The sequence below is a fragment of the Pecten maximus genome, chromosome 16, assembly GCF_902652985.1.
Source record: "Pecten maximus chromosome 16, xPecMax1.1, whole genome shotgun sequence".
Classification (NCBI taxonomy): domain Eukaryota; kingdom Metazoa; phylum Mollusca; class Bivalvia; order Pectinida; family Pectinidae; genus Pecten; species Pecten maximus.
In genome coordinates, this window is record NC_047030.1 from 31529264 (window position 1) to 31556036 (window position 26773).

A 26773-nucleotide genomic window follows, 5' to 3' on the forward strand; every position below is an offset into this window, starting at 1 on the left:
AAAGTGCATATTCTAATGGTAATACTATCTTAGCATTTTTTCGCACTGGAAGCATTCTGCTAAATAATGATGGCATTAATTTCAGTTTACCTACATTGGTTTCTATGGCAAATATTTTTGTTGCACTAATTCATTATTCTGTTTAAATGTGGTTTTGTGCAAAAATTTGCTGTGTCAAACTAAAACTGTACACAGTAATGGAGTATACAATGTATCTTACATTAAACTTCATCTCTAGAGAATATCTATTAAGATACATATTACAACATACCTTGTTGAAAACCTTCCATGTGTCCAGCATTAACGGTTGTGAGTGGCCTCCCCAGATTGTCCGTCACCATGTTGGGTGCCCCTTCAGCCCCATGATTCCGGCCCTGGTAACGTTTCTTGCCATGCAGTATTCCATCGTTGTGCTGGCCTGTCATCTCAACATCTCCAAACTCAAATATTCCCTTTGATACGTTGTCAATAATACGGTCGATATTGCTCATTGGCGTGGCAGGGGTGATTGGTGAGTTGGTGGTAGGTGGTACTGCTTCTGTCTTGTCCGCCTTCCTGCCTCTATGCGAAGTGACAGGGTGTGCCGTAGAGGAGGTGGTGGTGGGAACCACCATTTCTTGAACAGGTGGTACCACTTTCGGCTCCACAGATGGTGCTTCCTCCACGACTGATGGTTTGGTTATGATTGTTGTGACAATCGGTGGTTTCACTGTAGGATCTTCCGATGTCTTACTGAGAATGGAGGAAGTGTCGGGACTCTCTGCTACTTGGTACTTCGTCTGTTTGATGATATTTTCAAACTCCTGCGACTTTTTGCTAGGTTTTGTCACATGGGTGTCTGTGTCCAATTTATCAGCTTTGTGCCGCGTTGCTCGAGCCTCTTTATCTTTATTTGCACGCAGTGAACTTGTGTTACCAGTATTGATGATCATTTTGATGCCCGACTCCGTACTGAGGCTCCGAACTCTCGCCTCTTCCGGACGGTGCTGCTCCACTTTACTTTCAGTAGGTTCACGATGAAATTTGTCATCCTGTTCCTGGCAGCTGCTTTCTGCTTTCTTTCTACGCGATGGTCGCCGCCTCACTGGTTCAATCTTAGGCTCAGATTCGCTAGCCTCAAAGTCAAAAACGTTTGTTGGGTCCACTGGTTGTCCCTCTGAAGGGGGCTCCAAATCCTTCGACTCCAACTCAGAAACGTCTATGGCTAGAAGAGGAACAGTTGTTTTTCCCAGCCGTTTACCGTTGTCTTTGCCCTGATCCACAATCTCACCATCCTTCTTGCCATTTTTGGAGGTCAGTGGAAGCCTCTCAATTTTCACAACAGGACTAGGAATGTCTGCTGGCGAGTTCTGTAACTTCGGTGATGACGATTGCTTCGGAGATGTAACATTTCTTGGTGACCTTGGAGATGTCCTTGATCTAGGAGAGGTCGTTCGTGGTAAAACACCCGAATTCATTTCCTTGTAGTTCTTTGGTTTTCTTCCTCGGCGTTGCACACGCTTCGGTTCGTTTGGATAGTTTTGGTCATCCATGACTAGTCGGTTAGGGTCGTAGTCAAGGTCAAGGCTATTGTCGGAGAATCCCAAAACAGCTGGATCATTCGTGTCCTCAGCTACCCCAACCTGAGGCGTGCTCTGACATGTCGACAACAAATCAGAAGCATCCATTGGTACTTGTGGGTTATTAGGCATAACCTCAGTAGAGTCCACATTCTGCTTAGCTTGTTCCTTGAGCTGTCTGCGAGTGACACGTTTTTCCCCGCCTTTCGGTGACTTGTTGGGTGCAACTTCTACCGGCTGTACTGGAGGTACTGGAACAGGTAATCCTAAATTGAAGGAGGATGCTACAATAGGCATTTCCCTAAGTGGATTCACAAGATCTACCGCCAACGCAGGAACATTTTCTGGTTCATTCCTCTCCTGGCTATGGGCTTGCAGCTTGTTTCTAAGGGCCTGGTTCGTTGCCTGACCACAAGTTTCTTTGTTGTGCTCCACCACGACAGGCACTGGTACAGACATTGCGTTGAGAGCCTTCGCCTTGGCTTTGTTCTTGCGATTACGCGTTGCCTTGGGTTTTTTACCAGGAGTGGTGATAGTACTAGCACTAGTGTCAATGAGCAGTGTGCCTTCATTGTCGCCGGAGTCGATGACAAGAGGTGCATTAGTATCGAGAAGAGCATTAAACCCTTGTGACTCAGGGAATGGATCAGGAGTCGGCAGCAGAACTGGTTCAGCAACTTCGATCTCCTTCGGCTCTTGTGTAACGACGGGTTCTGGCTGGAATGGTATCACCGGTTCTGGTTGACTGACTTCAACCTCTGCTGGTGGCAGTAACGATTCCACAGCAGCAGCCGTCTCTGTTTCCGAGACAGTGGACACCTGACCTGGTTGAACGAACTCTCCCGTCTTCTCATCAAGTGGCAAGATGGACCTTATGGCGAGAGCCATTTCGTCCTCTACCTGACTGGGAACAGGCTCTGCAGGTTCTTCAGGGACAGATTTGACTGGCTCAGATTCAGGAATGTCGATAACAAGTCGTGGTTCATCAATGGCCGACAGATGCTCCAGACTTGAAACAGCTTCAAGAGTTTCCAAGGCATCCAGGACTGCTGTATCCTTGGTAACCTCTTTTGTGATGCTGACTTTTGGTTCAATCTCCTTCAAAAGGTTGTCGCTAGTGCCCTCTGGTGGATTGAGAGGTTTCAAGGGAGATAATATAACTGTAGAAAGTAAACTTTCCACTGTTTTAGAAACTGGAGTGGGTTCTGGTGTTTTCTGTGTATTGACCTCCGGAGAGTTCAATACATTGTCAAATTTGTGATCCAAATTCTCCACTGCTGTATCGCCACTCGTCTTCTTCTTTCGTTTTTGTTTCTTCTTTCCTGATTTCGACAATTCATTATTGGGAGGTGAAGACATGGCAAGTTTATCTAAGCTGTCTACTGTTTTGTCTGGAGACTTCATACTGGTAAACCTCTCGATTGCATTGTTGATTGGAAACAATGGCTCATCAAAGTTTAGCACCTCATCACCACATTTGATGGAGTTCATAAATGAAGGTGTAGTTTTCTTTCCATCATCTTTCTCAACAACATCCCCCTTTGAATTTCCTTTCAAGATATTATCTTTCGTTTTGTTTTTCTTTGATTTTTTCTCCTCTTTCCTAATAATTTCCAGCACAAAGTCCTTATCTTTCTGCCGGCTGATTTCAGCCTCTGTTGGTTTGGTTATACTCGAGTCCAATTCTTTAAAACCTGTTGGCTTGCTTATACTACACTCCAGTTCCTTGAAGCCAAAGTCCATATCTTTACCAAAGCTAGAATCTTTCGTTTTTCCAAGCTCTGTCGTTTCCTTGTGTTTGTCCTCTTTATGTTTCATGGTGTCCTTCGTAAGTGGTGTCTCAGTATCGGAGCAAGACAATGACAGACTATTTGATTTCCTCCGCTCACCTCCTTCAAACCGACTCTTCCTCAGGTGACCAGGTGTTATGATGTCCGAGTTGTCGTCATCTTCCGTGAAATCAAAAATATCTGCTGCGGGAGCATGGCCTTTGTGTCCAGAAACCACCTTTGGTGGTGCAGAGCATGTTTCGGGCTTTGATCCCAAAACATCTTCTGATGATTTTGCTTTTGATGTATCACTTTTGTTTTCGTTGCTCTCCGATACAGAAGAGTGAATCTTGTTTGGTCCTTTTTGTACAGAAGAGTCTGGCAAAGCATTGTGATGTGTATGGTCTGGCAAACTGAACATACTGCTTTTATCCCCACTGGTATTATCAGGTTTCTCGGGAGTGTTGATGGTTTTACTAGAGAGAGATTTCGACTTAGCAGAAGAAACTTGATTATGATCTTCCTTCATGGATTTATCCAATGTTTTCTTGGCAGCTTCCTGTCGAAGATATGCATCAAACAATGGCGGTTCATGGTAGGGCGTGGAGCCAAACAAAGGCTCTCTGTGGCCGTCAGATTCAGAAAATAGGTTCTCCAAAGCTGAAGTCGCCTGTTGGGTTTCGTTTTGAACTTTCGTGCTGACTGCATCCAAATCATTATTAACACCACTTTTACTTTCATCGGTTGAAATATGTGTAGGCTCATTGGAGATCTCCTCTACATATTTGTTGAAATTACCAAACACATTGTTAACTTTCTTCTTTTCTTTCTTGTGGCTACTGTCCTCTTTCATCCCCTTTTCTTTCTTTTCCTTTTTGCTCTTTTTGGACTCTGAACCTTCTTTCTTATCTTTCTTCTTCTTTTTACCCTTTTTGCTTTTCCCAGATTCACCAGTTAGTGGATCTGTAGCAGTCGCGTCTTGATGAGCAATATCCTCCATTGTGGAATGCCAGTTTGCGAAAAGACCCATTCCTTTCTGCGTGTCACGTGTGGAACTCATGTCGGTACTGATGCTGTCTTCCGCCCCAACTGTCAGATCATACCCATCCATCACACTACACTCGGCAGCTATCTCCGTTTCAGAAAAGTGTATAGCCTGGTCGGTACTCGTATCGGAGTTGTCCTTCTTGGAGAAATCGTCCCTGATTACATCAATACTATCTCGGGTTGTGCTTACGCTCTCAAGTGACAAACTCTTCTCGAAGATGGAAGTGTTCTCTTTTCCCTTTTTCGTCGCCTCATTTTTATCTTTTTTCTTCTTCTTCCCTTCTTTCTTGTGCCCTTTGACTTTCTCGGTTGATGATTGCTGAAGTTTCTGAAAGTCACTCGAATCAGATTTCTTATATTTCTCTTGGTTCACAACATGTTTCATGTTGTTTGGACCCTCAGTCAGCTCGGACTGTGCACTTATAAAATCCTCCATTTTGGCAAACAATCCAAAGGATTCCTCCTTCTTTTCTGCTGGTTTTCCGATCTCTAATTTCCCCTCTGACACAAGAATATTTTCCTTCTTCCCTGATTCCTTTGTACTTTTCTCTTTCCGATTGAAACTGGTCTCTTCGATTTCAGACATAGTTTGTATCCTAACCAGGTCGATATAGCCAGCACGTTTCATTTCCTCTGTATTATCTTCATCACTTTCTGAGGGTAAGAGGCTAAGGGGATTAACCTTGCCCTTGTGTTTCTGGTTGTTTTTCTTCTTTTCCTTCGTGCTCTTTTTGTTGTTATCGACAGGTTTAGATACACTCAAAGGTCTATAGTCTTCATCCATTTCGCTTCCAGATGTTGATGAGAAAATTTTACGTTTTGGTAATTTTTTCTCATCCTTTTTGTTCTTCAGTTTTCCTGATGGTTTCTTAGGTTTGAGGTCAAAGTTCATGTCACTGTCCTCATCTTTATCATCAGAAGTGAAACTGAGAGCAGATTTTCGCTTTGTGTTGACTTTTTTTGCTGAAATTGGTTGCTTTTCTTTCTTTTTAGCTTTGACAACTTTTACTTTCTTTGATGAAAAATCCTCTGAGCTCTCAGTCGTCAATTCTTTCTTTTTGATGTTTTCTTTGTCTTTCTTAGAACTTGAAATGTCAATATCTCTAAATGGAGGGTCTGAGAATTGTTCATCTTCTTCAGAGTCAGATGAATAAATGTCCAATATAGATGCTTTCTTACCCTGTTGGAAGCCTCGACCTTTAACATCTTTTGAGCTTGATTTCTGAAGCGATTTAAGAAAGAATTGTGGATCGTCTTCCTCTTCTTCATTATCTGATGATGACATTGAACTATCAAATATGGTATTCTTACGCTTTCCACGGGCTTCTTTTGTAGATGTTTTCTTTTTTCTCGACACAATAGGTTCATCGTCCTCGTCGGACGTGAAAGTACAATCATCCGAGTCATCACTATGCTTATTCTTCTTTTTCCGTCTTTGCTTGAAATTATCCATTTTCTTCTTCATATCGTCCATCTCCTTCTCTTTGACCTTTGTATTTGACCTTCGTTTGACCTTGTCATACATCGACACGTAAGGTCCAGCCCATTCTGCCCAGTTGAAATCATCCACTTCCTCTACAGGCTTTTTCTCTGCTGATTTGTCTGATTTGTCTGATTTGTCAGATTTATCCGATTTATCAGACTTATCCGATTTATCAGACTTATCCGATTTATCAGACTTATCCGATTTATCTGATTTATCCGATTTATCAGACTTATCCGATTTATCCGATTTATCCGATTTGTCAGATTTGCTACCAGATTTATCCGATTTCTCTGTAGATTTCACTTCTGTTATTTCTTTGGATTTTGGGGTCTTGTTTTTCTTAGGCTTATCAGAGTCACATTTTGGAGGTGGTTTGCTGTTTTCCGTATCTGGTTTTAATGCATTATTTTTATCCTTATTTTTCTTTCCGACAGAAAGTTTGTGAGATTTGTCCTTTTTTCCTTCTTTCTTATTATCGGAGCCAAAATCTTCGCTTTCAGATTTACGATCAGAGTTACTACATTTCATGCTTGATTTCTTTTCCGTACGTTGTTTCTCTGTACTTTTATGACTTTTATCAGACATTGATTCGTTCACTTTCCCTTTATCGTCGTGCTGTTCGGAAGCCTTATTCTCCTTCCCTTTCTCACCTTTATTATCCGACTCCTGCTTTTTTCCGTCCTTGCTTTTGTCCGTGGAATCTGAGGATTTGTTTTTATTTGAGCTGTGGTGGTCAGTGGATTTGGGTTTCTCCACTTTTGCATCCTGATGGCTGCTGCTTTTACTGTCTCCCTTCGACTGGCTGCTGGAGTTCTTGTCTTTGTGGCTTTTGTCTTTGTCTTTGTCATTCCCACTTGGCTTTTCTTTACACGTCGACTTGTCTGTTGTGCTAACTTTTGGCTTTCCTTCATCTTTTTTAGCTTTCATGTGACTAGATGTTTTCGTTTTATCCTTATGCTTAGCCTGTTCTCCTTCGACACCAGATGATGACGGATCTTTGGGTTTCGTGGTGTCTGTATCCTTGGTAACACTTTGATCCTTGCTCTTACTTGGTTCAGTCTCCTTAGCAACAGGCTTGTCTTTGGTTTGACTCGGCTCACCTTCCTTTGTTTTTACCTTGTGTTTTGATCCATCACTAGACTTGTGTTTTGATTCTGATGTCGGTGTTTTGTCCTTATGCTTGGCTTCACCAGCGGCTTTATGCTTGCTGCCTTCAGTAGACGTTTTTTCCTTGTGCTTGCCTGCTGCATCTCCACTAGCACTTTTTTCTTTATGCTTGCTTGAATCTCCTGGTGTTTTATCCTTATGTTTATGAGAATCACTAACTGTTTTGTCCTTATGTTTGCTTTCAGATGTCTTATGCTTAGAAGGGTCCCCTGATTTAGCCTTGGTTTTGGACAAATCTGTGCTGGCCTGTTTATCAGGACTGGGTTTGGAATCCTTCGACAAGGCCACTGTTGGCTCACCACTCTCTTTACCCTTGACTGTATTTGTTGAATCTTTCACCGAATCTTTCGCTGAATCTTTCGCTGAATCTTTCTGCGAATCTTTTGCCGATTCCTTTGCCAAATCCTTTGCTGAATCCTTCGTCGACTTACTGGAATGTCCAGTCTGGCCGTCCTTCTTCTTGGCAGAGTGACCAGACTGACTAGTAGGTTTTTCAGTAGGTGTGTCCTTGTTTGGCTGACTAGAGTTACTTTCCTTATGGCCATCTTTTGACTTGGCTTTCTCCGAATGAGTGGAGTCAGTTTCTGTGGTTTTGGGTGTGTTGTCCACTTTACTTGAAGTCTTGTCATCCTTGCTGGGTTTTGTAGAAGAATGGTCTTTGCTTTTCTTACTATGTCCCTCTTTGTTCTGTTTGTCTTTAGATTTATCATTTTTCGAAGATTTATGTTTGTGTGACGAGGTTTCCGCATTTTTGTCCTTCTTGGCCGATGCATTGGCATTGTCCTTGACCTTGTCGTCCTTGACCTTGGACGACACAGACTTTGAGGACTTGCCACTGCCACCGGCCTTGTCTTTGTCTTTATCCTTTTTCTCACTTTTGTCTTTGTTGTGGTTGACAGTGTTTATCTCTCCGTCCGAATTCTCCTTTTTCTTGTTTTCCTTCTCCTTCTTTTCTTTATCTTTCTTCTCCGTCATGACCTCGTTTTTATTTTTGGGTGGCGTGTTGTTCTCTTCTGCTATCTTAGGTTTCTTTGTTTCGGGAGATTTGGATGAATCTTCCACTTTAACTTCCTGTATTGTAGGTTCAACTTTGATTGACACTTCAACAGCTTTTACACTGCTTTCAGCTGAATGATCCTCTGTATTAGCCTTCCGTTTACCCAAAGCTGATAAATCAGTCTTATTATCGGTCATAAACATCGCCTCCGCTACAGATGTTTCAAACACTGTAACATCTTTTACGTCGGCATTGACAGTTTTGTTGGTTAAATCACTGTTTGGTACACTTTGAGATTGCTGTTCTTGGACAAAGTCTTTATCTTCTTTCTCATCTTTCACACTCACACATGGTTTCGAATCAATGATATCTGATGATTTACTAACATTGTCACATATCGTTACATCATCTGTCGCCGGCTGCTGCGACAGACTCTGTGAACTGTTTTGTAGGTTTGGATTCGAATGTTCCTCCGTTGAATTACTGACTGCAGAGGAATCGTTTGTTGGCTGAATGGACTGACCAGTAAATGAAGCGGTCAGTCCGGGACTGTCTGAACACTTTAACAATGAGATATTATTGTCCTCGCTCATGAGTGGTTGAGACAGAGAATGGGACCGAGGGAAAGTGGACGAAGTAAAACTTGGCGAGTCAGTAACACTTGCTGAGGAAGGATCTGGAAACATGTCCTCAAAATTGTCAAGGTCATTAGGACACAAGTCATCCGTGGGTGGCGGGGTCTGTGTTCCATCGTACGGGTTTGTTGTGGACGGGGACGGCACCTCGCCCGATAAAACACTACCGGGCGCGGCAAACGGACTCCGAGGTGACGAATTGGGTGAGGGGCTCATAAATGGAAGATGTGATGCTTGCTGGTTTGCCATGTTTGTATTTACTGAGAGGGTTGGGAATGAGGCTGCACCAGCTGAACCCAGCCTAGCAGCTAATGACTGTGGCAGTGTTGACAGCGGCATTTCCTTCGCTGCCGCCTTTGTCCGTATCATCCCACTTTTAGGATTTTCGTCGGCGTTCACAAGTACAGACTTGGGGCAATATTTTTCATTTATTTGCTCCAATCTGCGAGTGTCTTGATCGAATATACTACTACGTGATAATACAGTTCGCACAATTTCAGATGGCTCTGACTTTGAATCACCCGACACCGATCCAGTGGAATCCTGCTTTTTACGGCGTTTATATTTGGAATACATGTCTGTATTTGGTACAGCAACATTAGCAGCTGATAAGGAAGGTATACTTATTGCTGATAGTTGATCTGGCAATTTATTTGGAGGATTTGGGGCAGGACGACTCATTTTCTCGTCTAGCCTTCGTATTCGTTCCTCAATTGATAAATCATCCAAACATGTTTCCGCAACCGCCGCTCCGTCCTCCGGACACAAATCACTGTCCGACAAGTTATCGTCCTCCTTTTTACTTTTCTCCTGTTCATTTTCACTGACAGGAGCCGACACAACGGCTGACTGTGACGCTTCATCCTCAGGTGGGAAATAGTTATTAGCGTCAATTTTAGGTAGTCCTTGAGATTCGCCAGAGTTAGAATCACTGGGAGACATTTGTGGTGAATGAGTCTTACTCCCACTACTGGGAGGTGAAAAACACGGGGAGTCATGAGTCTTCGGTGAACCGAGATGGATTGGTTGAATCATTAACGGACGTGTATAACTCGCAAACCGTGGAAGAGGTAGTGACATAAGCTCCTCCTCATGGGGGCGCTGTTGACGTGGGTCTTTTAAGTCTAAATTCGGTAATAAATCATCCCCAAGGGGAATCATAATTAACTGATGTTCCTCTTTATGACTCCGATTCACATTAATTTGGCTGTCTGACTCGGATAATTTCTTTGCTGAACCCTTCTTTCTGGATGTGCTAGATCCCATGCCTTCACTTGCAGACAAGTCCGATTCACTATACCTATAATGGTCCATAGACTGTGCCACGACCGGTGTCCGTGGCGACGAGTGACCACTAGATAGTCTCCGTAGCGACACAATTGAGTCTGTCCGATTAAATCCTTTGCCAGTTTCCTCATTATCACTACTGGCATGGTCCTCATCGTCGCCACGTTTTGTCCGATATGACCTTTGTCCTTTTAAACCGATATCATCAGGGCCATCAAACTTTTTCCGTTTTTTCATGATGAAAGCTGAGGGTATCTCTCGAGGAGATAAAAGCATTCCGGCTTCCTCACCCTCGCTATCATATCCTATCACAGATTTGCTGGTTTTTACGTCCTTAAGCCCATGTCCGTCCTCTATCACATTTTGTTCCTCAAGTTTACGGAAAGCTTCCATTTGCTTTCTATAACTTTGTGTATTGTCCACTTTATAAGTATCCTGGTAATCCAATGAATGCGAACTCTTACGAGCCGGTATTATCACACTACCAAGCCGTTGTCCCGCCTTACCCTGCCAGGGGTCGAGACGAGGACGTTTTGTCACTACTTTACGTGTATCCTCAATGTCCGCAGATTCATTATCACTAGTACTGCCCTCGTTCTCCAATTGATTAAGTTTCTCCAGGAGCTGAAGTTTTTCGTGTTGGAGTTTCGTAAGTTCTCCCTCTGTGAGAGAGCCATGTTCCGATTCCGTACTTGCCGAAGAACTTGGACTACTATGATTACCCGATGATTCTTTAAGTCTTCCAGACATTTTGTCACTAATTTCTTGTACTTTCTGGAATAAGTCCCGTTTAAATTCTGCGTGAGTACGGCCACGACGTTGATCGAATTTCATGTCATATTGTCCATGAAACGTGTCATCATAAGAGCGTTTTTTCACTAACCTACCCTCAGAGCGAATCACAAGTGGCTCTTTTCTGTTTGGGTAAGTCGAACGTATTTCCTGAATATCTGCTTCACTAATGTCAAAGTCATCCATTTTTCCCGATTTTGATTTATATTCCAAGGTGTGATGTTGTGAACCTTCTGTATCCATTTGAGCTGGATCCTGAGAATCTTCCAGTTCATCCCCCAGCGGTGTGGGTGGCGTGTGTTTACCAAAATTTTCCTTGTGTTGTCGCCCATACGAGGGGGATCTACTCCAACTTCGCCCCTCAGGAGAGTAATGTCCGTATTCCCCTGATGGACTTTGGTCTTTGTCACGACCAGGAATATACCGTTCTTGGTTAAAGTATTTGTCCTCTGGGCGGCCTTTGCCACCGAACTCGTATCGTAAGTCCTCGGGGTAACCCGATGCACGATCACTACCAGGACTTTCACTACGGTAATCCAAAGAATATCTGTCTTTATAGCCACGTTCTGGGTAACGACCATCTTTACTATTCCGACGATACAGTTCGGTGTACAGATCGTCGGAATACTGACTAGGGCTTTGACTCCCGCCTGCCTCACGGCGTTCACGTTGACTGTGACTGTATGCGCGCAGGTCCTGTTCAAACGAGTCCTCGCCTCCCTCGGAGTAGGGCGTGCCGGTACTGCCGGGACCACCACTCCCCTGCGGGTACTCCTCATATGATCTGAAAAACCAAAAGTCAAGGTCAGTGGTCAGAATAAAAAGGCTTAAAGAAAATACTGCACAGAGCTAAAAACGTGTATGGTTAAAGATGTGTTCAGGGGATCATTAGAATACTTTTAATAAAAAAAAAATTTCTTGAAAAATGTTCAACATTGATATCATCGATACATGTATATTATTCAACCATTGCATATGAACTATATCATGTGACAAATAGAGACAATATTGCAACAAATCATTCCCAGTCATCACCGTCTTTATCTTAAAAGAATTAGAATTTCGTGAATTTTGATGCAAAATATCTTCTATGAAAGTGCAGATCTACACCTGGGGCTAGAAGTTGCTATAAAGAGTTTAAACCTAGCTGCACAGCAACCGTCACAAATTGGTGGATGTTTTAACTACACACCTCTGTCGCCTGAAGCCTTCCTCTGTGAAGTTTTCCTTGCTGAAACTTTGACCCCTGCCCCTAAACGAGGCACTGCCTCGATGGTAGCCACGCATTCTTCTGTTGTTACCAAACGGGCGGAAATTTCCTCTTGTCCTGGAAAGAAACAATTAATATTTCCGTCACTTAGAACTTACAAACATGCTCTATGTAATTTCTTTTCGAAGGGCTAGCGGAACCTTATTTACACAAGGAAGGCATTTTAATTCCACCTTAATCTTGCATCAGTGTTAATTTTTGCGCTTTTTGCATTATACCAGTAACTCTGCTATAATTCAACAATGAAGTGAAGACATCAAGTTCTGGACAATTACTTTTAACTGCCAGCTTTAGGAAGCCTTGGGAACAGATATTTTTACTAAACAACTAAAAACAGGCGAACTATCAAAAAAAAAAAATGTCCCCGTAATAACACCCATATATCGATAACTACCGTGTATCCTGTCCATTCATGTTGTAAATCCTGAATTTCTTACCTCCCTCCTCCTCCCCCTCCTGCTCCGGCTGATGATGCTGCTGCTCCTCCTCCAGCCCCTGTGGCTCCCCCAGTGTTGGCATCAGGCCATTGACCCCCCTCAGACCCCTGTGGCCGATTGTTGATCCAGCCCCTTCTCTCATCTGGCCGCTGACCAGGTTGAAGTTGTCCAGACTTTTCCATTTTTTCAAAGAACCTATTCTGGCAGTCTCTACTGGCAAAGTCCGTCTGAAACACAATCAAATTGACACCATACTAACAATTTTCTAAGCATACTTCCAATATAAATTTCCCTACAGATCATCCATTAAATGTCTACCCAAAACAAGAGCTCAAGGTTTGTCAAACATTAACCACCAGAAGTGGTTTAATCTAAACAGCACCATACAATAAGACACCTTTTTGTCCAGTATCAATCATGCAGAGAGTTCATTTCCATTTCTAGAGTCTTTCTATAAATATCTTACTAGGATATCCCTTACTGTTTATCGGTGACTGTCAAATCATTTTTTTTTTTTTTTTTTTTATAATCTTTAAGTAACGATGTACATTTACCACAGCAGAAGACTGCGAGAAAAAGAAAACTTCTTTTAAGCTGTGTTTCATTAAAAAGCATTTCTCTTCCATACATAAACTCATTCATTCTGTAACATTTACCATTATCTTCTTCCCGTTGAGTATTCGGTTGCGCATTTCATTGAGGGCGAACTGTGCAGCGTCGATATTGGTAAAGAATACCAACGCCTTTCCACCATTTTTATCAATAATGCCATGACTGACGTTGCCATAGCGACTGAACTGCCGACACAGGAAACTCTCGGAGACCGTATCTGCCAGATTGTCCAACCATATACAATTTGTGGGCATACTCTTTCCAAAGCCAAGCTGGAAAATCAAACATTTGTAAATTATTTGAAATATTCTGTGAATGCTGAATATTTTTCTTTGATTTCTATGTACAGTATATGACCTGGCTAAATATCGCCCTGTCTAATCAGATCCCTGTCTATACCAACTTTGATATTTGGTTGTAACATTTCCCCTCTTAATTTAGACTACTTAAAACCGGTCTTATCCGATTCTGTCACATTTATACACGGATCTAAAAACCGTTTCTGGTCCCTATTTTCTCTTGGCAAACAGTCTTAATTTGCCATCACAATTTAAAAAAAAAAAATTATGCAGCTTCAGATGTAACGGAATTGTATTATGAAATGAAATGGAAGAGAAAATCTTCATTCGTGTGCCCCTATCCAGGCTAGGTCTAGAATGTTGATTGCTTACCTTTATCTTCATTGAGCCTATTGTTTGTCCTTCTAGTTCCTTTAAGGCCTTTACCACACTAGATATGTCCGCATACTGCACAAACGCGTACGCTGACACAGCTCCTTGTCTCTTGACATCAATATCCTGAAACACAAAATTCATCTGAGGTATACCATACGTAAAGGCCCCAGAGTTTGTCAAATACAACAAAGAATAATTTTCCCATCTACTTCCACTATAATTTTCTTGTAAAATGTTCTCTGTATTCTAGAATTTTTGTACTTTAAATACTCTGATGTTTCCACAATGTACTTATCCTCGTCATAAATTTAATTCATAACATTCAATCTCTTATACAAAACATGGCATGGGCTGATTTTCATAGGAAATGAATAGAATTTGTTATGAAGACTCACCACCTCCCAATCATGACCCAGTCATTTGTTCAATATAATCAATTTTGATTTCAGTTTAAATACAACATATTTCATTGTTAAAGGAAGAAATCAATGACAATCACAGATATTAATCCACGGAACAAAAAACAAACAAACAGAAACAAACAGATATTTACTATTATTTCTCCATATTCTCCAAATCTGTCTCGGAGTTCTTGCGTGGTAATATCTTTCTCGAGATTGCCAACAAATAATGTACGTGTGGCTTTCGGATGATATTCATCTAACTCTGCCTCAGGAGGTCGGAATTCATTGTCCTCTGTGTCCGCTGAAAAGTCCAAAAAATACATGGATGAGCCATTGTGTCATCATAAAAGTCATAAAATGTATTCATCAATTTTAAACGAGTAAAGGAAATTCTTAAATATTATGAGGCTGGCGAGTCCAAATATGATTCCACCACCGGATTTTGTGTCAAAGCACAAACTATAAGCCAGATCACTTTCAATACAAAGAAAAAACAACATTTTTTAGCAAAGCATGATTTTTCTTCAGTCAAAAGATCACTTTCAATACAGAGAAAAAACAATATCTTTTAGCAAATCATAATTTTTCTTCACAGTCAAAAGCCTTTCTTATTGACAGCAGTATTTGTCATGGTCTTAACCATACATAATGAATTCAAAACAAATCACAGATATAATCCACTTTGGAGACTTCTGGTCCCCATAAAAACATAAAAGAATTTGTAGTTTTCAGTTGAATTCACCAAGAAATAATCTCTGAGGTACAAGTTTCATTAAAACGTTCTCTTATTTATTTACCCTCCTGGCTCCTGCTGCCAACTTATCACAGATGTGGTTAAAACTCGATCTAACAGTAGGAATATACAAACATTTTCACAGTTTTAACTGTGAAAGCAAAATATGGCACTTATTAACAGGTCTGCAAGGGTTTTGCCTTAAAAGACATTGATCACAACAGGAAACTAATAGGTGTGTGACTGTTTCTTAAGCACACGTACATCAATCCATTTTTTTTTTTTTTTAGCGTTCAAATAATGTCAATGCTCAAGAAATCTCTAGGTAGCGATCTCCATGCAGAACAAAATTTAATGTTTCTTAAGCACACATACATTCAATTCAAATCTTATTTTTCTTTTTTTTAAGGTTCAAATAATGTTAATTCTCAAGAAGAAAGAGAAGAGAACACGATGAGTAGCTCTTACACAGGAGGGATCCATTCGACAAACCAAACACTCATATCCAACACTCAATTCAAATTGGCCGACACATGACCATTACAGCCCATTTAATTATATCGGACAATGGCTTTATAAAATCACCTTCCTGAGGGATCCCCGATATTTTACAGCCTCAGGATGTTGCTTTCCCTGTCATTATCAATACACCAACATATGATCTAAACTATCAATTTAGTCCATCCTGGCATTGTTTAATACCAGGGTCATTATAAATCTAAGATATCAATTAACAAATATTATTTAACAAGAGATCTCCCATTTTTTGCATGAACCTCAATATTTTCATTCACAATTTTTTTTTTTTTTTTTTTCCGAATATTTCATTCATATTTTTTTTATCATATATCATATAGAGTTGAGCCCGGGAAAATTGAACAAAAACTGACAAAAACTCATCAACAAGATTCAACCCGATTACAAGTAAATCAGAATTTGACAGTTACCTATGCCTTCGTGTGACTGAACCTTGATTCTAGCCCCAAAGAATGTTTTGTCTAAGCTGGCTTCATACGCCTTTTCTGCATCTTCTGCCCTGTAAAATAAAAAATATCCAATAAGTCATAAAAATATTAGTTCATTTCCCTGAACAAATCTATACCATGTTGAAGTACATCTTGGCTTAATTATCACCTGATGTTATCTACTGTTAAACACTTTTTCATGAGGGGAAATAAAACTGCAGAGATTGTACGAAAGCCACAAGATATTAGCAATGTTGAAACGGAGTTAAGATTCACGAGAGCCAAAAAATTAATTCAACTTCATCATACAGCTGTTTCTTTCTTCTAAGACTTGTCAGTGATGCAAAAGGCATAAAGTTTTGTGTAAATATTTACAAAAATTTGAAGCTATGTGAACCAGTATTCTGACCTCTTCATACAAGTACATGTAGAATATTTCTTCAATTTCAAGAAGATGAACATGACCGCACAAGTTTCATAGCAGGCTTACAGCAAACGGTGCTCTCCCATTACAGATGGACTGGAGAGTAAATCTGACTTTAAGAGAATCAATGATTGAGTTTGCTGCTTACTTTTTAAAGCTAACAATGGCATATCTATCCTCATTGGCGCCCGCCACTTGTACAGCATTCACTTTCCCGTATTTTTTATACTCATGGAACAGGCCATCCCTCAGACTTGTATCTGCAAAACGAAAAATATCAGATATCTAAGTTTATAAAGGAGAATAATTTCTACCAACCTAAAAATAAAAGAGTTTTTTGTTTTGCTTTCAAAATCATAAATAGTTAATTTCTACCTAAAACATAGCAAAATTAGGATTTTAAGTGTTAATAGGCTTCAGAGGCCTTGAATAGGCAGCAACATTACTTGTTATGTTTAGCGTAAAAAGATACAAAACATAAAATTTGAGTTAAAAACGACAAAACACAAAATTTAAGCATTAAATTAACAGTGAAGGAATTGATTTCAAGGCATATATGATCTGAAAGCTTGATTTTCCATTGTGTCTCGTAAAACAAGGCTACTATTTCGGAATAACTTCTACAACAGAGGACCAACTTACCGCTGGAACGTAGTGGTAGAGCAGTTATACATATCCCATGGGGCCGTTTGTCGAGAGGGTCACGTTCTGTTGACTTGTCACTACCAGACGAGTCTTGGGACTCGGTTCGGTGGGATTTAGCCTGAGGAGGAATTGTTGCCGTTGAGGGCAACTGGTGATGCCTTGGACTGCTGCGGCCACTACTCCTACTGCTGAAATGCAAGATTGTACTCAGCTCATGCCCCGAGTTTTCATACGGAATTTACCCAACACCAAGTAGTTATGATTAACACTCAAAAACTCAACTCATTCCAACAATATCATTGATCAGAAAAAATAAATCAAATTTGAGTTGTATCAAAACCAAAGCTACACAACCCGCAAACATCAAGTCGGGAATAAATAACATGAAATATTAAGTAATTAAAAACAAATATTTTTAAATTAAAATATTACATCTATAGATAATTGAAAAATAAGTTAAAGAAATCCTGAGGCCGGAAACACTAACGATGGACATTAACCTCAACTTTGCCTTTACCTACTTAACATACCTTCGTGAATCGGAGCCTGAATCGCTACTCCCAGATGACGATCGACTGTAACTGCTACTACTACTGCTTGACCTTGAATTTGACCTTGAACTACGTTGTTTGCGCGTTGAGCTGTGCCGACTAGACCGAGAGGCTGAATGTGTTGGAGAGGACTGTGTTTTAGAACGTTCAAATGTTGCATCTCGTGACTCCATCGGGGAATGGTCAAACGACCTATGACCTTCCATATGGCGTGATCCAAACTGTCGCTGGCCATGATTTCCCCTATAACATCGGAGAAAACAATGAAAAACACGAAAAAAAACATGTTTCACAATCTTTACAATTTTGAAATCCGATTTTCATCTATATTTACTGATGTACTTCGGACACCTTATTGAATACCAACCGCCAACAATCCCAAGCTGTCACCACAGAGTAATTTCTCTTTTGTTTGTCACAAACAATAATACATTTACTATCATTGCATTTTATTTCCTGAATACATTAAAATGCTTTTAACATCAATTTTTGAAAAAGTGTTTACTTGTTAAGAGCAGTAAATGCATAACTTCCTATCAAGTTTTTTTTACACAAAATTGACAAAAACATTAAAAGGTTTAAATAAAACTGTTTTTACAATGTTTTAAAATGCACATTTAGTGTTGAGTGAATACATACTTGAAGCCCCCTCTGAAGAAGCGTTCTCTGGGGCGTCCCCGTGTCTGGTTCTGGCCATTCTCATTGAAGGGTGGTGGAAATCGGTTTTCAAACTGGGCGGGGTCTCTGGTTCCAGCTCCACTCGTGTAGTAGTCTCTGTTATCATACGTCTCTCCTTCCTCAGTTCTATAACACACAAAGATGATAACATGAATGTGATGACATTGACATAGAGGTCATCGCACAAAGTGTGAGAAACTAACAACTCTGTCACTCCTGCTGTCAAATAGACTAATAACCCCGCCCCACCCACTCTTCGGTCCAATAAACTAACAAACCTGGCCTGCCCCACTCCTCTGTCCAATAAACCAATAACCCCGCCCACTGCCCCACCCCGCCAACTCCTCTGTCCAATAAACCAATAACCCCGCCCACTGCCCTGTCCAATAAATAAATAACCCTGCCCCACCCCCACCCCGCCCCGCCCACTCCCCGCCCCGCCCCGCCCACTCCCCTGTCCAATTAACAAAACAAAAAATACCGTAAGTCCAATAAACCAACAACCCATCGGAAGACCTTTTAGAATTTTTCCCATTTCATGAGGTAAACAACCTTTGGGCTTCATGTGCACCCATCTTCTTCCTCACAAGTGTGTCAGTTATCAGATAGAATACGGTAATATAAATTTGTATATTTATTCATACCAGGACAAATTTCTACAGGTTAGCTTACCACCACATAACATTTCAATATTGAATGTTAAATGTAATGTCCAACATCAGTTATCTGTAGCATTATATAAGTACATGTAGTTGTATGTAAAATTAGATGTAACAGTTGTATGTAAAATAGTTGTATGTAAAATTAGTTGTATGTAGAATTAGATGTAACAATTGTATGTAAAATAGTTGTATGTAACGATTCTACTTTGGTCGAGGTTTTCCACTCTAAAGCAATCTGGCAAATACAAAAGGGCAAATACAGACGGTACAGTACTTTGATGTGCAGTATTAATTCTCCGCCAAACTGAGAATCATTTGACCTTTTATTTATTGATATATGAAGGTCACAGTGATCTCGTATCTGTTGCAACTGCAAATTATCTCCATCTGTACGAGGAATGACTGGTATATGGACAAGCTCGAGTTATCACCGAGACTAGAAAACAGAACGGCTAGTGTCCATCTACCTGTCTATCATAAACAACTTTGTACCAGGTACTAAATCTGTACTCCACGACCTGAACGTAAATCTACCTGAAAGGAGGAAGTTAAAAACACTGGACATGGGGTCACGCTTAGGTTGGGAGACAACTGGTCCAAGACGGGTTTCCTTCCTGTCCGACATGCCATGGCTACATTCCACATGTCTGATATACGCTCAGATTGTGCCCAGATCGTGAGAGCCAGGAGTGGGGGAAGCAACAATGACATGCATTTATAAATCAACGTAGAAGGGAAGGATCTTCAGAGCTAGGCCTACAGGGCAATTAAAGCCATGACCAAACATTAGTATTTATTAACCTTTTCTGAAATATGACATATGAATAAGTCAATCAAAACCTAACACATGTTAGGGTTTAAAGAGAGCTAGGGATTTCAGCTTTGGACCAGACTGGACTTCCTTCAGGTAGAGGTTCCCCAGTATACCATATAGAAGCATAGAAAAGTTTGTGTTGGGTACAATTTAGTTCTGAATGAAACATAGCTGAGGTTCCTCTGGTCCCCGACACCATGGCTGGTCCAGAGACCAGAGGATATAGGTTCCTCTGGTCCCCGACACCATGGCTGGTCCTGAGACCAGAGGATATAGGTTCCTCTGGTCCCCAACACCATGGCTGGTCCAGAGACCAGAGGATATAGGTTCCTCTGGTCCCCGACACCATGGCTGAGGTTCCTCTGGTCCCCGACACCATGGCTGAGGTTCGTCTGGTCCCCCGACACCATGGCTGGTCCAGAGACCAGAGGAGTTAGGTTACTCTGGTCCCCGACACCATGGCTGGTCCAGAGACCAGAGGATATAGGTTCCTCTGGTCCCCGACACCATGGCTGGTCCTGAGACCAGAGGATATAGGTTCCTCTGGTCCCCGACACCATGGCTGGTCCAGAGACCAGAGGATATAGGTTCCTCTGGTCCCCGACACCATGGCTGGTCCAGAGACCAGAGGATATATGAATTCCATTATTGATGATGTTCTCCTTTAGTTTAAAGCAGTTAGATGTTCTCCTTTAGTGTAAAGCAGTTAAAGTCTAAAATCAGGATAAACACATGTACACAGATTCCCCCTCAAATTCCATAATGGATGATGCAAGACTTTTGATTTAGAGTGCAAATTAACAAGAAAGACTTCAACATTTCCAAGGTCGAACTTGCCCAGACTGGCAGATTATCTGACAGGAGAACAGAACATATGTACCAGTTAACGGCAATCATTTATCTTGTATACTTTTTCTGCATTCCTGTCATAACATTTTTTAAGAGACTGAACCGAAAGAATGGCGAACAGTATTACAACCCTTCATTTTTTTAGCATCCAGGTGTGTTTGCCCCAATTAAAACCTTACTTTTCTAACGACTTTCACCCTGACCTACCATTTTTTTCGGTGTACAGACACGATATGTCAATCATTGCCATCAACGTTGGACATGATTTACTAATGTACTCTTGAGAAGTTGGCAAAGTGAATGAACAGTTGTTTTAAATCAACACAGCTTCATTATCTTCTACTCTTAGTTATTGACAGTAGTTACTCTTGAAGGTTTTCCCTCAACTTCTACATATAAACTTCATATTAAGCTATCCAATCTGAAACCAGACGTATTAAATGAAGTTTCAATTACCATAGTTTTTCATTTGATCATTCCTTTCCCTGAATACTCCAGCGTAACAATTTCCTAATCAATGAATAAAGGTCCTTTATCGTTCATCTGTTGTACTAAATTAAGATCAGATAACAAAAATTTGAAAATCAAATATTAGCTAAAGACACTACTTGTAAGAGTATGCCAATAAGTCAAACTTATTATCACAACAAAAGTATAAAAGTCTGCCAATAAGTTAAACTTATTATCACTACAAAAGTATACAAGTCTGCCAATAATTTAAACTTATCATCTCACTACAAAAGTATACCAGACTGCCAATAAGTTAAAATAATTATCTCAACAAAAGTATACAAGCCTGCCAATAAGTTAAACTTATCATCTCACTACAAAAGTATAAAAGTCTGCCAATAAGTTAAACTTATTATCACTACAAAAGTATAAAAGTCTGCCAATAAGTTAAACTTATTATCACTACAAAAGTATACAAGTCTGCCAATAATTTAAACTTATCATCTCACTACAAAAGTATACAAGCCTGCCAATAAGTTAAAATAATTATCTCAACAAAAGTATACCAGACTGCCAATAAGTGAAACTTATCATCTCACTACAAAAGTATAAAAGTCTGCCAATAAGTTAAACTTATTATCACTACAAAAGTATACAAGCCTGCCAATAATTTAAACTTATCATCTCACTACAAAAGTATACCAGACTGCCAATAAGTTAAAATAATTATCTCAACAAAAGTATACAAGCCTGCCAATAAGTGAAACTTATCATCTCACTACAAAAGTATACCAGACTGCCAATAAGTTAAACTAATTATCTCAACAAAAGTATACAAGTCTGCCAATAAGTTAAACTTATCTCGCTACAAAAGTATAAAAGTCTGCCAATAAGTCAAACTTATTATCTCACTACAAAAGTATACAAGTCTGCCAATAAGTTAAACTAATTATCTCACAACAAAAGTATAAAAGTCTGCCAATAAGTCAAACTTATCATCTCACTACAAAAGTATGCCAGACTGCCAATAAGTTAAACTTATTATCACAACAAAAGTATAAAAGTCTGCCAATAAGTTAAACTTATTATCACTACAAAAGTAATACAAGTCTGCCAATAATTTAAACTTATTATCACAACAAAAGTATACAAGTCTGCCAATAAGTTAAACTAATTATCTCACAACAAAAGTATAAAAGTCTGCCAATAAGTTAAACTTATCATCTCACTACAAAAGTATACATGTAACTGTACTGAATTTTGATTCTCTAAGTAATGTGATAAGTATTTCTATCTTAAAACTCGTACTAATGGCATAAATTATTCTATTTATAGTGTAGTGTCAAAGTCGTTTTATCTCCAAAACTGACTCATACTTATTATCACTCCTAAGGGTTGTGTGAATTAAAAAAAAAAAAATCTAATCTACCTTACAAACTGTGTATTACCACTCCTAGGGTTTCTTGATCAGTTTGTATGGAAACAGCCATCTGGTAATAAAAATCTTCCTGCGAGAAAATGACACTGAATTTTATGTTGTAGCCCTCTGTTAAAATATGGTTCACTCAGGGAAACCAATTATTAGTTAGAAAAAACATTACCACAAACAAATAACAGGGAAATGTTATTAAATATCTAATGAAAGGTCATTTTTTTTCAAACAAATATTCGAAGTTTTCTTGTTCAATTTCAAAACCAACAACAGTAACAATCATTGAGAGGCCCTTGTCACTTGCTAGGAGGGCTGATCTGAAGTAAAACGATGTATTGATTTTCTGAAAACATTCCCACACAATATCATGTGTCAGATCTATAAACCCCACAACAGCTTCCTGCTAATGAATATTTATGAATATAGTCTATATAAAACCCAGTCAGGTCTTATTATGCATAACAGGTAATCTACACTAACATTCTAGTTTTCCTTATACCATATACATCTCTATAAACACCCTACCTATGTTCCTATACCATAAACATCTCTATAAACACCCTACCCATGTTCCTATACCATATACATCTCTATAAACACCCTACCAATGTTCCTTTACCATATACATCTCTATAAACACCCTACCAATGTTCCTATGCCATATAAATCTCAATTAACACCCTACCCATGTTCCTATACATATACATCACTATAAACACCCTACCCATGCTTCTATATAGTGTACATCTCTATAAACACCCTACCCCTGTTTTTATACCATATACATCTCTATAAACACCCTACCAATGTTCCTTTACCATAAACATTTCTATAAACACCCTACCCATGTTCATATACCATAAATTATATACCTTCATCCTATACCTTCCCCTTTAGTATAGAGTTTAGTATCAATGTTTGGGAGGGCTTATATGCAAACCACTTTTAGGTTACTATTTCGAAATCAACAGGTTTTGCAAAAATAAAAAAATTATTACTTTTTTTGGGTAGCGGGCTTATTTGCAGATAAATCTGGTACGTTTTTAAGATAAGAATTGAAACATTATACATACTGGCCTTACACTTGTGATCACCTGTACAGCTATCAATTATACTCATCAAAAGGCAGACTTAGACAGATACAGAAATACCTGGAAATTACCTGGAAAAGTTATAACAGGTAAACCCAGGACAGTCACACCCATAAACACAAGTACAGGTGTCAATCATTCAACCGGAGTTTTTTGACAAGCATGGTATAAATCTTGTGTTTGTGATTTATATATGGATAAATATATTCACAAACAATAACCGAACATTAATGTTCGTTTAAAAAAGAAACTATTGTTCGTTTCTCATTTAGTTAAAGTCATTCCTCGGATTAACCCTTATACTTTTATTCAAACATGTCATACCTATTTTTTTTTTCAGTTCTAGTCAACAAGAACAGTGACACTGTCTCGGATCCTCCTTTTCACATCATGACGAGACACCAATTGTCTGTATTTCATTCTCAGACAACAAAGACTTGTTTTGAGACAACGATATCATTTTCCCCAAACATTATTTACATTGAACCATGAAACACAAGCTGAATGCATGTATCGATGACTCTCCCAATATATATACGATGTACACAGATATTTTAGACATTTAAAATGGTTTATTGTTTTCTACACCTAAGTGAGAGACACAAAGGACCTACGTGTTATAACACATGGCTTGTTGTTTCGACATTTTATCATTGTATAACTGATTCCAACAGTATCAATATCCATACTAGATGAAGCATTTAACAGTACACCTATCACTGCAATTGACTGATGATCACGAAGTTATCTGAAGTTATCATGAAGTTATCTGAAGTTATCTCGGTGAAACAGCCATCCAATTTTTGGGCACGTGTACTGAACTTGTACATCTAAACATTAATAACTAGTTGGGCAAACTTACACTTAACTCAGCCCAAACTTACACTTAACTCTGCCCAAACTTACACTTAACTCGGCCCAAGCTTACACTTAACTCGGCCCAAGCTTACACTTAACTCTGCCCAAACTTACATCTAACTCGGCCCAAATTTACACTTAACTCTGCCAAAAATTACACCTAACTCAGCCAAAACTTACACCTAACTCAGCCCAAACTTACACCTAACTCAGCCCAAACTTACACCTTACTCAGCCCAAACTTACACTTAACTCAGCCCAAACTTACACCTAACTCAGCCCAAACTTACACCTAACTCAGCCCAAACTTACACCTAACTCAGCCCAAACTTACACTTAACTCAGCCAAACATAAGTTTGATTTGAAATGTAGTTTTGATTTGACCATAATCTATGTATGCGAGACACCAGAGTTGGAATCAAACCTCAGAGACACCAATATTCAGTTGGTGTGGCCTATCTTTGTTGGTCATTTATGAGGACAGGAAACGTAAGAACACAATGAGTTGGTGTGGCCTCTTTTTATCTTTTAAGAGGACAAGAAACCTAACAAAGACACATTGAGTTGGTGTGGCCTTTCTTTGGTTTATCGATCAGATGGCCAGGTAAGGTGACACATTGAGTTGGTGTGGCCTTTCTTTGGTTTATCGATCAGATGGCCAGGTAAGGTGACACATTGAGTTGGTGTGGCCTTTCTTTGGTTTATTGATCAGATGGCCAGGTAAGGTGACACATTGAGTTGGTGTGGCCTTTCTTTGGTTTATCGATCAGATGGCCAGGTAAGGTGACACATTGAGTTGGTGTGGCCTTTCTTTGGTTTATTGATCAGATGGCCAGGTAAGGTGACACATTGAGTTGGTGTGGCCTTTCTTTGGTTTATCGATCAGATGGCCAGGTAAGGTGACACATTGAGTTGGTGTGGCCTTATCATTTCTATGTTGTTTTTCAGCACTTGTCAGATTATTGATATTTTGCAGGTGACCAATGGACACACTCTCTAAACTGGCAATCTGATAAATCGATCTTACACCACAACTCAGATCCAGAACAATAGGCTAGGGACTTGATCAAAACAATGGTATTGTTTACCTTTGTGGCTCATGATACACCACCAGGCAGTCACACCAGTTGTAGGTGACTTATAATGATTTTACAGGCCATATGTATCTACCAACAGGAACATACAGTAAACAATACAGCAAGTCTAAGCATGCTGGGAAATTAGTATGTGGTCACCAGATGTCAACAATACAGAACTGGGAGTTACCTGATAACGAGCCTAACAGGCGATATTTCAGGAAACTGTGAAACATGGGCAAGATAAAGTATTACAGTTGATGACATTAATCATCTGTTATATTTAATAACTCCCGATTTCCAGCAGAAATTTAGAAAATTTACCCTTGATTCAAGGATGTTCCTCTATGTTTGGCCTAGCCGTATTTAATTAACAGGCCTTATTTTACCGATAAACTCTTTTTTGCCTCGGCCTGTGTTTTACCATTACAGTGTATAAGCACATTTACAACTTGGGGTGGCCTAAATCTACCAATTAACATTTACCAATGAACATCTCTATAACTTGGCCTTGCCTATATTTACCAATGAACATAATGAACATTTCTATAACTTGGCCTTGCCTATATTTACCAATGAACATTTCTATAACTTGGGGTGGCCTACATTTACTGATAAACATTTCTATAACTTGGCCTGGCCTGGCACCAGAGAGAACCTATTTGTATCTGGGTTGGAACTGTTCCATTACATGACCACCAATCTGACACAAATCGGAGCACAGTGAGAGCAGGGCAAATACTGGCTGTCAGTAAAACAAACACAAGCACAGGGCCATAATGATATTTCCTCCCTGGTCAGAGATAACAATTTCACAATACCATCATCACACTCTAATGCATCAAAAGATATTAGGAGATTTCCACTGGCATAGTAATGGTTTTGTTTATTGCCATTAAACTGTCCAGGTAACTTAGGAAAACTGAAGAATTATGCTGATCATATTATAGTCAGCACAATATTCACAAGACACACATTCTTACTTTAAAATCCAATGCATCAACTGCCTACCTGCAGCTTAGGTTTTTGCAAGGAATTCTGATACCAAGTTATCTTCCCAAAAATTTTGGAAATATAAGTAAAAGACTTTGATTTTCATCTTTGTAAGCAATGTACCTCAGAAAGACTTCCTAGATCATGCATTTGTTTTTAAAGTCAAATACCTACGACATATAACAGCTCTTTCGGAGAATAAGTCATAGCCTTGACGAAGAGTCTGATGAAAATGACAAATCCGCCAAGTAATTCATTCAGAAGTTAGATCAAAAACATTTTTTTTTTACTTTTTGACAAAAGCATATACAAGTATTTATAAAGACCATATAATTCGGTAGGCTTTTCCATGAGCCCAAATTTCCCTGCAGAAATCACAACCTGATGAAAGAGATGTCTCAAATTACATTAAAAT

At 39.7% G+C, this 26773-nt stretch overlaps 1 protein-coding gene across 2 annotated transcripts in view; it reads right to left on the reverse strand.

The window, feature by feature from the left end:
- The window catches only part of LOC117344818 (protein split ends-like), a 60014-nt gene that overhangs the window by 10553 nt on the left and 22688 nt on the right, over positions 1-26773 (reverse strand). The window contains exons 3-13 of one of the 2 annotated variants that reach the window (XM_033907645.1): positions 18094-18258; positions 17434-17697; positions 16901-17088; positions 16407-16518; positions 15817-15905; positions 14286-14437; positions 13730-13855; positions 13103-13330; positions 12447-12673; positions 11932-12066; positions 272-11523 (exon numbers count right to left, since the gene is read on the reverse strand). In XM_033907645.1, the coding sequence (XP_033763536.1) occupies positions 272-11523; positions 11932-12066; positions 12447-12673; positions 13103-13330; positions 13730-13855; positions 14286-14437; positions 15817-15905; positions 16407-16518; positions 16901-17088; positions 17434-17697; positions 18094-18258 (12938 nt within the window). Of the gene's footprint in view, positions 1-271; positions 11524-11931; positions 12067-12446; positions 12674-13102; positions 13331-13729; positions 13856-14285; positions 14438-15816; positions 15906-16406; positions 16519-16900; positions 17092-17433; positions 17698-18093; positions 18259-26773 lie in introns of both variants that reach the window. The other variant, XM_033907644.1, reaches the window with a different exon arrangement.